This window comes from Triticum dicoccoides, chromosome 5B, assembly GCF_002162155.2.
Source record: "Triticum dicoccoides isolate Atlit2015 ecotype Zavitan chromosome 5B, WEW_v2.0, whole genome shotgun sequence".
Classification (NCBI taxonomy): domain Eukaryota; kingdom Viridiplantae; phylum Streptophyta; class Magnoliopsida; order Poales; family Poaceae; genus Triticum; species Triticum dicoccoides.
The window spans coordinates 323,031,950-323,045,994 of record NC_041389.1 but is presented as its reverse complement, the minus strand read 5'-3'; the positions used below and the strand labels follow the sequence as shown (position 1 = coordinate 323,045,994).

Genomic DNA, 14,045 nt, shown 5'->3' with positions numbered 1-14,045 from the left:
TATCTCAGTAACAGCAGTCATTCCAAGCTTTTTTGCAGACTTGAAGCATGTACTTCACTTCATGTCAAGAGCTAGTAGAACATACATTGAGTAGCCCAGAGAGGGAGGATGAAACAACTATTCATTCCATATTTCAAGATCTTGTTTTGAGTTGAACTCTTGTACATGCTAGATCATATTACAATCTATGTATAGAAAACTTTTCTGAATGCTTGCATTTTTTTGGTAAGGGAGTACCGGATTGGTAGCACGGCAGCACCAAGTTCCAGAATTTTTCTGTCCCTATGTGGTTGATTCTTTTTTCTTTCGGGGTACATGGTTGATATTCTGGATGCTGACTTTGTTATTGAGGAACTATCTAGTGCTCCCACCTCTGGTCCAATATTTCTGTTCAGTTTCAAGATGGGTCACACATCTATATAAAGAAGAGAACGGATTACATTATTTTGGAGCGCATATTACTCTTATTCATATACATCTGGTGCACTCCATTCGGAAGCGCATATGCAAACCTATTTATGCTTGCTACATAAAAAGTAGCCACAAACACAAATCTGGTCCAAAGAAGGGAAAAAGCCAACACACACAATTGTAGAGCATTAAGTCAACTCAAGAGCTCCTTCCCGAAAAGCCCAGCAATGGCTCGCCCAGGATCTTCTTCCTTGATCAGGGACTCTCCTACCAAAACCTGCAAGCAAGAACACACACCGCCCTCAGTAAAATACATATCACTTGGGGCCCATCTAAGATTATTTGTACTGGCTCTCAATCTTTCTGAAATTTGGATCCATCAACAGAGATTACTATGTGCGGTGAAGCATAACTCGAAATGAAGGATAAATACAAAAACTTACAGCAGAAACTCCAGCACTATGCACATATGCAACATCATCGGGAGTGAACAGGCCAGATTCACCAACAACCTGAACACCAAAGACTCGTAAAAATTCAGTACGAACCATCTTTTAGCGTTTTATATGTTGCTAGACTGAGCAGCAACTATAAATTCTGTAGGCTGTCAATAGTGCCCACTATGTGCATCAAAGAATCAATGCGCTGCATTAAGGATTAGATGAAAACTTGATTGTACCTATTTTATTTTATATATTTATTTCGTACACCACATAAATATATTTGTAAGGCTATGGTTAGTCGAAAGGACGAACGATGCTAAATCGTTGTAGCGTGATGGTCGTTTCTTTAATGAAGTTCAGTTGAAGTACAAGGGGGGTCCCTTCATTTGTTCAAATAAAGGAGCAACGGTCAATTAAATAGAGCCTACCAATATTCCCTTCTCCTTTATGATATCACCGCGCTTCTCCATCAACATCCTTGTGTTTGAAGTATCAACTACGAATGTCTCTGCAAAGGACAATAAACTTCAGCATCATCTATGCACCAACGAAAAAACATTTCACCTCAGAAACTGAAGAAAACTGGTACCTAGACTACGGTTATTGATTCCAATAAGCTCAACACCATCTATTCTGAGCACGCGGTCCAGTTCTTTCTCATCGTGAACCTGAAATACCAATCACTTTTAGCACAGATTTTACCATACATTTTTTGCGGGGGTGGAAGGGGCCTATTTATATTTATCACGGAGTGAATAACGTCAACCACTCAGTCACAATATTAATTGCAAAATGGAATGGAACAAGGAGTGGTCCATTTTTTTCATATAAAAGTTGAGCTGTTCAAAGATATACTCCGTATATGGGAATACCACTTGACCTAAAACATCCAAAACATACCTCAATAAGAGCAGTCATTCCAAGATTTTTGCAAATGCGAAGCATGTACTTCATGTCAAGATCCGGTAGCACAGCAGCAATCAAGAGAATCGCATCGGCGCCCTTTGATCGTGCGTAGTAGATTTGCCAGATATCGATGACGAACTCCTTACACAGAAGAGGGCACTGCATTTGCACGACCATAATCAAGAGATCTGTAACATATATAGTGAAAACAAGGATAGAAGAAAAATATATTATTCAGACACGATAGATGCATGTCTCCATCATAGACTCATAGTAGGTACCTGCACACCCGAATTGCGGACCGTTTCAAGGTTCTCAAAGCTCCCCTACAGAATCGACGGAGTTGCAAATATCAGAAATGAATGAAACCAATTTAATCAATGTGTAACAGGTATAAAAGTAGTTCATCTAAAAATAGGTATAAAAGTAACGAACCTGAAAGTGCTTCTCATCCGTTAGGATGCTAAGGCAAGCCGCGCCGTTTTTCTCGTATGCCTGCGCGATCTCAACCTGTCGCGAATTTCCAACGTCAGTCGTACTCATGACGAAGACAAAGTAATAGATTCAGAGTAAAGAAAAACCCACCGGATTGAAGTTCTCCCTTAGCACGCCCCTGCTGGGCGACGCCTTCTTAACCTCGGCGATCAGGGCAGGCACGCCGTTGCGACGGTGGGCCGCCGTGAGAGCGCCGATGAAATCCCTGGCCGGCGGCGCGTGCTCGCTGGACTCCGCGACACTCTTCAGAGCCTTCTTGGCCTTCCTCTGCACGCATGCATGCACGTCTCAGAGGAATCAGCAACGCCATGAACAACGAACATCCATTGCAGTCTTGAGATGCAGCGTGCATGTGAGTATATCAAGTGTGTCTGCATGTACGGATACCTGCGACACCTCCACCTCCTTGTCCCACACGATCTGCTCGAGGATGTTGCGGGGCACGGCCTTGTCGTCGCCGGAGCCCTCCGAGGGGTACCGGGGGCGGCACCGGCGGCGGATGCGGATGCCCTGCGCGGCGGCGATGGAGTTGATCGTCTTGCCGCTCTCCCACTGGATCACCTCTTCTGAGTTAAACATCTCATCGTGCTCCAGCGCGTACAGGATGGCCTCCTGCGACACAGACGAAGGCAAAAAACAAATTTCTAAGAGGAAGAGCATGCACACGATCCCATTTGAAATCAGGAAACAGAGCTCGATCGACGCACCTTGGCCGCGGCGCATCGGACGGCGCGGCCGCCCCCACGGATGCTGCGGAGGACAGACGGCGAGTGGGCGGACGGAGAGGATAGGGATGAGAAGGCTGCGACATGGAAGGGCGCGGCCGCCAGCAGAGACTCCATTCGGACGAGATGCCCTGCTGGGAAGATTGCGAGAGGCTAATAGGCTGACCGAAGGAATGGATCCTGTCCCCCCGTGATCTGGTGAGCTGAGGTAGACATCATCCATTGGAGTGGCTATATATAGGCTAGGCGGGCGGGAGCGCAGCGGCAGGGGCAGCCCGGCGCTCTGGCCGTTGTTTGAATGAATGGCAAGACGTAATTGACCCAGTATGGCAGTATCACTATCAGCATATGCGGCCGGATTATTACAGCACGCCATCTAAAAAAGAGAGGACTAAAGCACGCAGGGGGAAATCTGGAAATCTGGAAAGGCATTCAATATTTTAGCACGTCGAATGATTGAACGTGCCCTGTACAAAACAAAAGAACAAACTCGCATGTTTGAATAACATACCATTCGCCAATCGTGCATGTTTAGATAACATACTATATGTGCTACTGTACATGCACATTTCTGGAAAGAAAATACCACTCCCTCCCTTCACAAAATACTTTATCCATCAAGAATTAGTTGTCGCTCGGAAAGGATGTATCTAACACTATTTAGTAGTCACTCAAACCGGATATATCTAACACTATTTTTAGTGCTAGATACATCCCTTTAGGCGACGCTCGAAAGGATGCATCTAGCACTATTTGGTAATCGCTCAAACGGATATATCTAGCGCTATTTTTAGAGCTAGATTTATCCGTTTGAGCGATAATTAATCCCGGACGAAGAGAGTATAATATATTTTGGATATTTCAATATGGATAAGGTATGGACTGAAATGAGGCAACAAACACACTAAATATGTCTACATGCATCTAATTCACAAAAGTTCTATTTATGGACGGAGGAAGTATATCCACCACGCATGTATCCTTGGATTTCTATTTTTACACCAGGCCACTTTTGCACCAATTATTGCAAATAGATATACTATATCAAATATAAATATCCGTAGATTCTTAAAGATCTTTCACAACTTTTCAGAGTGGGCAAAAAGGGGAGAAATAGGTACCTGATAGAACCTGTTTTTACGTTTACAATCATTTTCCTCCAAAGGTTGTGACCTAGCCGCCACAGCAGGAACAAACGCCCTGGTACGAGTCACTGTTGAAAAAATGAGCAATTTATCGAATGGTTTTATTAACAAAAATACTAGATAAAGCATGACTAAAATAGCAAATATAAAGCAAGTCATGCAATCTGACAGAGAGAGGGTAAACATCGTCTGCATATATGAACTTGAGGTAAACACATCTAGAACAGACACTAGATGAAGTTGCTTATACGGCATAGAACCTAACATACGTAGGGCAGAAACTAGAAGTAAGAACTGTAGCAGGACTTCTAACAGAAAAGGGAAGAACACGTACGGCACAGCAACAGCAGAAGCGCTGGACTTGGGGTCGGTGTCCTCGCCTGCCATGTCGTCGAGGAGGTCGTGGATGTCGGGGAAGAAGTCGTCGTCGGGAAAGTAGTTGTCGGCGACCGGATCATCCGTGATGAAGCAGCCAGTAGTCGCGCAGAGCGCTCCCCAAAAACCTTATCACCCTTCTCCCGTACAGGACTCAAAAGGTGCGGTCTCGGAGGCCTACCGTCCCGACGTGCGGTGCACGCCGCAAGCCGGGATGAGGAAGACAACAGCAGCGCAGAGATTGGAACTGAGTGGCGAGAGGAAGGGGACCTTCTGATGTGTCCCTCTGGAGAGGAGCGACCTCTCTTATATAGGTACAAGAGATGGATGCGAACAGGCTGTGATGGGAGGTGAAGCAACGGAGGGAGGCGAAGTGAACAGGCAGCACGCGAAGGGTGCGCCGTTCATATTAATTATCCACTACCGCAAAATTTTTCAGCTCCCAAGTGACCTTTCGTATACCCATAGTGCGTGGCAAAAATTAGACATCGGCTCGGCTCATTCCCGCGGTGCGGCGCGTCATGACGAGGCGTGGCGTGGCGAGGCGGGCGGCGGAGAAGGAGCGCGCGTGGATGTCCCTCTTGTTCTCATGCTCATACAAGTAGGGAAAGAACCTCCCTTATAAGGAGGTCCAACTCCCACTAGACTAACAATGTGGGACTAAACTTTAGTAGTATCCCTTGCCTTGCACAAATGGGCTAAGTGGGCCTATAGGATTTATTAGGAATTTCTCAAATAGTTATTGGGCTGCCCAAAATAGACTAAATTCCAGCAATCCCCCACCAGATCCCAGAGGCACACAGAAACTTGCCTTTGGTTCCAAAACACTGTTTTATATACCAGTACTGCAGTGGAGACTGTTAAGTTGAACTTCCACCTAGAACTCTATGCTACACTAGTAAGCAACTTGAACAGTGGACTGGGCCTTGAACTGCAAGTTTTCTGCGAATCTAGCTTCACATAAAGCCTTGACCGATACGTGGCTACCGTGGGTCTTCCCCGCGGGTGGAGCTTATGCGTCATACTCCGTGACCTTTCATGAGTTTACTAGAGAGAACCCTACTCTCATAGATTGCGACGTTTGACAATCAGACTCATATAGGTGTGTTCTTCAAAGGATGTTCTGCAGGACAACATCTCTGCTTCAAAGAGCCACTTAGAACACATTAAGATATACATCAACCTGCCATGCAGATTAGGAGAGTATTGCATCTTCATGGAGTGGTATTTTTAACAGTAAGGATACTCTCCTCCCAGTTGACCAACAGCTTGTCTTCCACATCTAATTCACGGGATCTCCGATCACAAAGAATAGGTTACCACTGTGAACAACTCATATTATGGGTCTCATAACCATCTCCCTTGATGCATTATCTATCACATTACGTGATAGACCCTTAGTGAAAGAATCTGCCAGATTTTTAGACATTTGGATATAATCCAATGCAATAACTCCGGAGTTTCTCATTTTTCTGACAGACTTTAACCTTCTCTGAACGTGTCTTGATGACTTCATGTTATCCTTTGAGCTGCTCACTTTAGTGATCACAGTTTGATTGTCACAGTTTATAAGGATACCCGGTACAGGTTTCTCAACTACCGGCAAGTCATTCAAGAGCCGACGAAGCCAATCTGCTTCGACCGTAGCTGTATCTAGTGCTGTGAGTTCTGCTTCCATTGTTGACCTCGTTAAGATGGTCTGCTTGCAAGACTTTCAAGAAATAGCGCCACCTCCATGAGTGAATACATATCCGCTCGTGGCCTTTATCTCATCAGCATCTGAGATCCAGTTTGAGTCACTATACCCTTCAAGCACCTTTGGGTGCCCGGTGTAGTGAATTCCATAATTTGCAGTGCCTTTCAAATAACGCAAAACTCTCTCTAGAGCTTTCCAATGCACATCTCCTGGTTTTGAGACAAACCGGCTCAGCTTGCTAACAGCAAAAGAGATGTCAGGTCTTGTAGCACTAGCTAAGTACATAAGTGAGCCAATGATCTAAGAATATTTCAATTGGTCTCTAGCAATTCTCCGATTCTTTCGAAGCAACACACTAGCATCATATGGTGTTGGAGATGGCTTGCAGTCACTGTAGCCAAAGCGACTCAAGATCTTTTCCACATAGTGGGATTGAAGCAATGTAATCCCACCATCATCATCTCTCAACAACTTGATGTTCAGAATGACATCAGCCACTCCTAAATCCTTCATCTCAAAACAGTGAGATAGGAAATCCTTGACCTCCTTAATAACATTCAGATTTGTTCCGAAAATCAGTATGTCATCAACGTACAAGCAAAGCATAACTCCCTCGCCCCCACCATGGTGATAGTACACACATTTATCAACTTCGTTCACAACAAAGCCTGTAGCTATTAAAGTTCTTTCAAACTTCTCATGCCACTGTTTGGGTGCTTGCTTGAGTCCATACAAAGACTTCAGCAACTTGCACACTTTCCCTTCCTGACCATCTATTACAAACCCATCTGGTTGTTCCATATAAATTTCCTCATCCAACTCTCCATTTAGGAAAGCAGTCTTAACATCCATTTGATGAACGAGAAGACCATGTGAGGCAGCTAGTGAAAGTAGAACTAGAATAGTGGTCAGTCGAGCCACAGGTGAGTAAGTATCAAAGAAGTCTTCACCTTCCTTTCAGGTATAACCCTTAGCCACGAGCCGAGCCTTGTACTTTTCGATAGTACCATCAGGCCTAAGCTTCTTCTTGAATACCCATTTGCATCCTATAGGTTTGCACCCATAAGGACGATCAGTTATCTCCCAAGTTTCATTCGCCAAGATGGAGTCCATCTCGCTACGAACTGCTTCCTTCCAGTAGTCAGCATCTTCAGATGCATAGGCCTCTGAAATAGAACTGGGAGTGTCATCTTGAGATACACAAGAAAATCATCACCAAAGGACTTTGCAGTCCTCTGTCTCTTGCTCCTAGTAGGAACTTCATTGTTCTCCTCCACAAGACTTTCAAAGTGTTCCATCGAAATGGCAGGTTCAGTAATTGTAACTGGTTCCTGATTCGATGAACTAGGCATCTCCTGATTAGATGAGGTATCCATATCCTTCATGGGAAAGATATCTTCAAAGAAAGTCACATCATTCGACTCCATGATCGTACCGACATGCATGTCAGGTACCTCAGATTTTACAACCAAGAATCTATAGCCAATGCTATGAAAAGCATATCCCAGGAAAACACAATCCACAGTCTTTGGTCCAAGTTTCCGCTTCTTTGGAATTGGAACATTGACTTTCGCCAAACAACCCCAGGTTCGTAGATAAGAGAGTTTTAACCTTTTCTTCTCCCATTCCTCGAATGGAGTTATCTCTTTGTTCTTTGTGGGAACTCGGTTTAGAACATGACATGCAGTCAATATCGCCTCCCCCACCATGCCTTGGAGAGACCCGATGTGTCTAACATGGCATTAACCAAATCAGTTAGAGTACGGTTCTTCCTTTCGGCCACCCCATTTGACTGAGGTGAGTAGGGAGGTGTCCTCTCATGGATTATACCATGTTCCGCACAAAAAGCATCAAATTCATTGGAAAAATACTCTCCACCACGGTCGGACCTAAGCCTCTTGATTTTTCGATCAAGTTGGTTTTCCACTTCAGCTTTATAGATCTTGAAAAAGTTCAAAGCCTCATCCTTAGATTTCAGAAGATACACACGACAGTATCAGTATTTCTTTCCACCTTTTGTCAAAACACCATTCATTTCACATAGATCTGAATGTACAAGTTCTAGTGGTGCAAGATTTCTTGTCTCCGCAGTCACGTGAGACTTACGAGGTTGCTTAGCTTGCACACACACTTGACACTTAGATCCCTTGACAGTGGTGAAACTAGGGATTAAGTTCAACTTCGCTAGTCGCGACATGCAACCAAAGTTAACATGACAAAGACGTGAATGCCACACATTTGATTCACTATTGTTGCAAATATGATTAACAACTTTATTGCAAATGTCTGATAAGGATAAACGAAACAGGCCTCCTGACTCATAGCCTTTACCAACAAAGGTTCCATACTTGGATATTACAAATTTATTCGACTCAAAGACAAGCTTATAGCCATCTCTACACAGAAGAGATCCGCTAACAAGATTTTTATTGACGGAGGGGACATAATGCACGTTCTTCAGCCGTACGATCTTCCCCGAAGTAAACTTCAGATCGACCGTGCCAACACCACGAACAGAAGCACTTGAACCGTTGCCCATCAGCACGGTTGAAGTCCCTGCGGTCTGATAAGATGAAAACATGGAAATATCACCGCATACATGCACATTAGCACCCGTGTCAATCAACCAATCAGGAGAATGACATACTGAAAGAATAGTGGGAAATATACCATACCCAGCATCCTTCATGTCAATGTCTCCAATGACAACATTAGCGGTCTTGCCGCCTTTCCCAGGATGACGCTTGTCATAGCAATTGGGGCAACTAGGAGCCCAATGATCAGGATCTCCACACACATGACAAGCACCTTTCTTCTTGTCACTCTTCTTCTTGAAGTTCGTGTGTTGTACAACCTTGTTCTTCCCATCAAACTTTGCTTTACCATCAAGCTTGCCCTTGTTCTTGAACTTGTGGGACTGGAAGTTTTTCTTCTGTACCAGATTGGCACTAGATCCTCCCTCAATACCTCGAGCACGTGTGTCCTTTGCTCTCGCCTTTTCTTCCACATCAAGAGTACCAATGAGATCCGGGATGGAAAACTCCTGTCTCTTATGCTTCAGTAAGGTAGCAAAGTTCCTCCACGAAGGAGTAAGCTTAGTGATGATACCCCCGGCAACAAACTTCCCCGGTAGGATACAATTGAAGTGCTCAAGTTCTCTAGCAAATGACTGTATCTCATGAGCCTGCTCAACCACGAAGCGCTCTTCAGTCATCCTGTAATCATAGAATTGCTCCATGATGTACAGCTCAGTGCCGGCATCCGAGACCCCAAACTTGGCCTCGAGCGCGTCCCACATATCTTTTCCATTGTCAATTGGCGCATAAGCATCAACTATGTTCTCACCAAGAACACTCAAGAGAGCAGCCTTAAACAAGGTATCCATTTTCTGAAAAGCTTGTGCCTGTTGGGCATCTTGCTCTCCTTCAGGTTTGCCAAGAGTGGCGTCATAGCAACTCATGGTTTGAAACCATAAGACTGCTCTCAGGCGCCACCTCTTATAGTGGATACCCTCAAACATAGGAGGTCTCATGGAAGCAGCAAAACCATTCGAGGTAAATTGCCTATAATAAGGTTTTTGGATTGTTGAAAAAATGAGCAATTTATCGAATGATTTTATTAACAGAAATACTAGATAAAGCATGACTAAAATAGAAAATATAAAGCAAGTCATGCAATCTGACAGAGAGAGGGTAAACATCGTCTGCACATATGAACTTGAGGTAAACACATCTAGAACAGACACTAGATGAAGTTGCTTATACGGCATAGAACCTAACATACGTAGGGCAGAAACTAGAAGTAAGAATTGTAGCAGGACTTCTAACAGAAAAGGGAAGAACACGTACGGCACAGCAACAGCAGAAGCGTTGGACTTGGGGTCGGTGTCCTCGCCTGCCATGTCGTCGAGGAGGTCGTGGACGTCGGGGAAGTAGTTGTCAGCGACCGGATCGTCCGTGATGAAGCAGCCAGTAGTCGCGCAGAGCGCTCCCCAAAAATCTTATCACCCTTCTCCCGTACAGGACTCAAAAGGTGCGATCTCGGAGGCCTACTGTCCCGACGTGCGATGCACGCCGCAAGCCGGGATGAGGAAGACAACAGCAGCGCAGAGATTGGAACTGAGTGGCGAGAGGAAGAGGACCTTCTGATGTGTCCCTCTGGAGAGGAGCGACCTCTCTTATATAGGCACAAGAGATGGATGCGAACAGGCAGCACGCGAAGGGTGCGCCGCAAAAATTAGACATCGGCTCGGCTCATTCCCGCAACCCGGGGCGCGGGCAGCGGAGGAGGAGCGCGCGTGGATGTCCCTCTTGTTCTCATGCTCATACAAATAGGGAAAGAACCTCCCTTATAAGGAGGTCCAACTCCCACTAGACTAGCAATGTGGGACTAAACTTTAGTAGTATCCCTTGCCTTGCACAAATGGGCTAAGTGGGCCTCTAGGATTTATTAGGAATTTCTGAAATAGTTATTGGGCTGCCCAAAATAGACTAAATTCCAGCAGTCACCAGGTTCCCTCACCTCCACCGGCTACTGGCGAGTGGGAGGAGAACCCTGAGACTTTGTTTTCGTTGGTTGTCAATGGCTTTGGCGATGGCGATGCCAAATAATTTTTTCTCTAGATCTCTAACCGAGGCAGTGGTTCTCCTGACTATTGGTATTGGATCTAGATGGCAATGCCTATGCCGTATTAGGTCGTTGGGATCTGGATGGGCGCTTGTGTGTCTTCGCGGTGGTATAAGGTAATGATCTTCTTCCTGCTTTTTGCGGTGGGGGTATTCCGGCCAGCCAACAGCTTCAACGATGGAAGGCCATCCATTGAGGATTGGGGTGATGTTCCTCGGCCCATTTTTACGCCATTGAAGAGGCCATGGCCTTCATTTCTTCTCTTGAGTACCTTCCTGACGTGACATATCACCCTCTGGTGGTTCGTGTTCCCTCTTCGTCGCAACGATACTCTCTCAGTCGATGTTGCGAGGCTGGCGGAAGTTTTGGATTTTCAATCTTCACAAGGGTTCTATGATGACAACTTCTTATGCAGGATGTTGGTCCACTTGGATCTTAGCACGACGACTTTGCGAGGTTGGCGGAAGTTTTGGGTTTTCAATCTTCAGAAGGGTTCTATGATGACAACTTCTTCTCCAGGACGTTGGTCCACTTGGATCTTAGCACTACGACTTTGCGAGGCTGGCGGAAATTTTGTTTAGAAGATGGTTTGGCTTTAGGATTTAATCTTCACAAGGCTTCTATGATGGCAGCTCCTTCTCCTGGGCGTTGGTCCACTTGGACCTTAGCACGATGACTTTTCGACCGCAGGATAATGTCAAGCCAACTTCAGTCATGGAGTGGTAGTGGCGGCACGCTTTCGGCTCGTGCTAAGAGGTTAAGTTTGTTTGCCTCTCTGGCAACCTGGTCGTAATTTTCTTGTTTTTTAGATGTCTTGTATCATTGGAAGTTTTAAATATAAATCCAGAGCATTATTTGCAAAAAAGCTATGAAAAACCGGGATGCTAAAGTTTAGGGATGCATTCCCCGGCCAAAAATAAAAAGAGATTAGGACTGCACTAGGGCACGAACGTCCATACGCATGATCAAATCGGAGATTTCCACGCCATCCTGCCCATTTGGTCTCACCATACGAGCACCCCACAAGCGTGCACACGTAGCAGATCTGGTGGCAGCGCTCTAGATTCCTGTAAAAAAATGCAGTATGACGTAAAAATAAAATACTACCTTCGTTTTTATTTACTCCCCATATTAGTTTTGGTTAAAGTCAAGCTTTATAAACTTTGACAAAGTTTATAGACAAAAATATTAATATATGCAATAATAAATCAATAACATTAGATTCGTTGTTGAATGTACTTCCAAATCATATAGATTTGTTATGCTAAATATTTACATTCTTTTCTATAAATTTGGTCAAACTTTACAAAGTTTGACTTCAGTCAACTCTAATATGCGAAGTAAATAAAAACGAAGGGAGTATTATCTCTGTCCCAAAATGCCGTTCACTTAGTACAACTTTGTATTAAGATTGTACTAAATCAGGAACACTTATTTTAGAACAGAGGGAGTATTCAGAAAATGATTTGAAGCATTGATTCGTTTCCTAGGGATCCAAGGAGAATATATGGATCCAAGGACAATATATACAATGGTTCCAGTCTTGCATCACACAAGTTTTATTCCCCACGAAAAAATACAATACAAGTTTTATTATTGAAAATAATACATCTCACGTGGCTTTTGTAGGCTTAACAGTGTCCTATTCTATCCACCCATCTAATGCATGCATTTTCCACATTTTGGGTAAAGCAAAATCAGTCAAAAAGTAAGACATTAACACATAACATTTATTTTTAAATTTTAAATATTTAATCTCATAAATCATGTAATCAATTGGGGATCATATTTGGTACTCCCTCCGTCCCAAAATAAGTGTCTCAACTTTGTACTAGCTTCAATACAAATTTATAATAAGCTCAAGACACTTATTTTGGGATGGAGGAAGTATTAAGTAGGCATTTGATAATTATTTGCATGGCAGTCGAATTGAGCTTGAGTCAGGAACGCCGACGCGGGCTCATCAGGATGAAGCCGGAACCGATGACTACGTGGCTGACAGTGGCGTCGCGGGCGAAGGCTTGATTGGTTAGGGTACAGAGTGGTCACTGGCACAGAGGACTGTGGAGTTCTAGAGGGGAGGTCAGCGGCAGTCGCGACACGATGGAGATGGTGACTGAGGGGTGGTGAGGCGGTGCGCAACAGTGCCAATCAACTGTCGGGCAACTGGTTTGACAGGCAGTTCTACGCGGCACAACACACAACTATTGCACAATGAAGAAGAAGATAGCTGCACCGTTGGATAAGGATCGGATAACCGAAGAAAAGTGACTAGATTGATTATTTTTACGCGACTCATAGATAGTCGGTCACATTGATGATCTCATTTTCATGGTTGACTTTGCGGCGACGATATGTTCAAAGTTAGGGCATCTTCAACGCCGACCCGCAAACCTCCCGCAACTGTTCGGATCACGTTGTCCGGATCATGGAAGCTATCCATCATCGACCGGTCCGCGGGGTGGCCCGGACGCGATTTCTCCCGCAAACCGGAGACAAAAATGGGGAAGGTTTGTGGAGTCTGGACCGATCCTAAGCCCGCTTCTTACCACCCTGACCCACAAAAAACCCCACCCCGCTCTCTCGCGCGCATCCCGCCCGGCGCTAGCTGCCCGTATTCATGTCGCTGTAAAGCGCGCTGCTCCGCATTGAAGGGGCTCAGGGTGGACGCAACCTCTCACTGCCTCCGCCATTGAAGCGGCGCACCGGCCAAGGGTGCCGCCTGCTGCACGCCAGACTGAACACGCCTCCTCTATGAGTTCATACGCCTCCATTAACCCCGCGTTGAAGCCGAGAAACCTACTTCGACCACACGTCCGCTAATGAGCGGGCCGACATTAAATGCAAAGCCGATCGAACTCCTCCAGTCCGCCCTCTATTTAAACGAGGTCAGATGCCGGGCAAGAACCACACCCCTTCGCCGTTTCCTCCATCTCCTCCTTCACGACTCTTTCGATTGTTTCCGAAGAGCAGTTCTCCGGCATACAAGCCGGCTGGGCGACCCCCGATCCGACCGGATACGAGCGAGGCAGCTCGCTGCTCCACCTCCCGTGCCTGACCCGACGGAGCAAGTTGCCTCCCCAAGCCACCGCGTGGTTCAGCAACTCGCTACTCCAGGCCTACCCGATGAAGAGTGGCGAGTTGCTCCACATCGGCATGACGGGGAACACGGTGGCAAGAGCGTCATCCCTGTCGTCGACAATGCCATGTCATATTGCGCCGC

General features: G+C 45.5%; 1 protein-coding gene across 1 annotated transcript; it reads right to left on the bottom strand.

Annotated features, from left to right (window-relative positions):
• Nucleotides 1-420: 420 nt before the first annotated feature.
• On the bottom strand, nucleotides 421-3,097 carry LOC119308685 (indole-3-glycerol phosphate synthase, chloroplastic-like). Its single transcript, XM_037584818.1, has 10 exons — nucleotides 2,963-3,097; nucleotides 2,643-2,867; nucleotides 2,346-2,522; nucleotides 2,196-2,270; nucleotides 2,042-2,086; nucleotides 1,755-1,919; nucleotides 1,444-1,522; nucleotides 1,283-1,362; nucleotides 855-923; nucleotides 421-688 (listed from the first exon to the last, which is right to left on the bottom strand). Exons 1-10 carry the CDS (start codon nucleotides 3,095-3,097, stop codon nucleotides 605-607), a joined length of 1,134 nt encoding a protein of 377 aa, XP_037440715.1. The 3' UTR covers nucleotides 421-604.
• Nucleotides 3,098-14,045: the final 10,948 nt, after the last annotated feature.

Excerpts from the sequence above, each read along its gene's own strand:
- LOC119308685 (XM_037584818.1), bottom strand. The coding sequence starts at position 3,097 with ATGGAGTCTCTGCTGGCGGCCGCGCCCTTCCATGTCGCAGCCTTCTCA. Across the intron at positions 1,363-1,443 it reads AATCAATAACCGTAGTCTAG|AGACATTCGTAGTTGATACT; the intron begins GTACCAGTTTTC and ends TGTCCTTTGCAG. Across the intron at positions 924-1,282 it reads TAAAGGAGAAGGGAATATTG|GTTGTTGGTGAATCTGGCCT; the intron begins GTAGGCTCTATT and ends TTTGGTGTTCAG.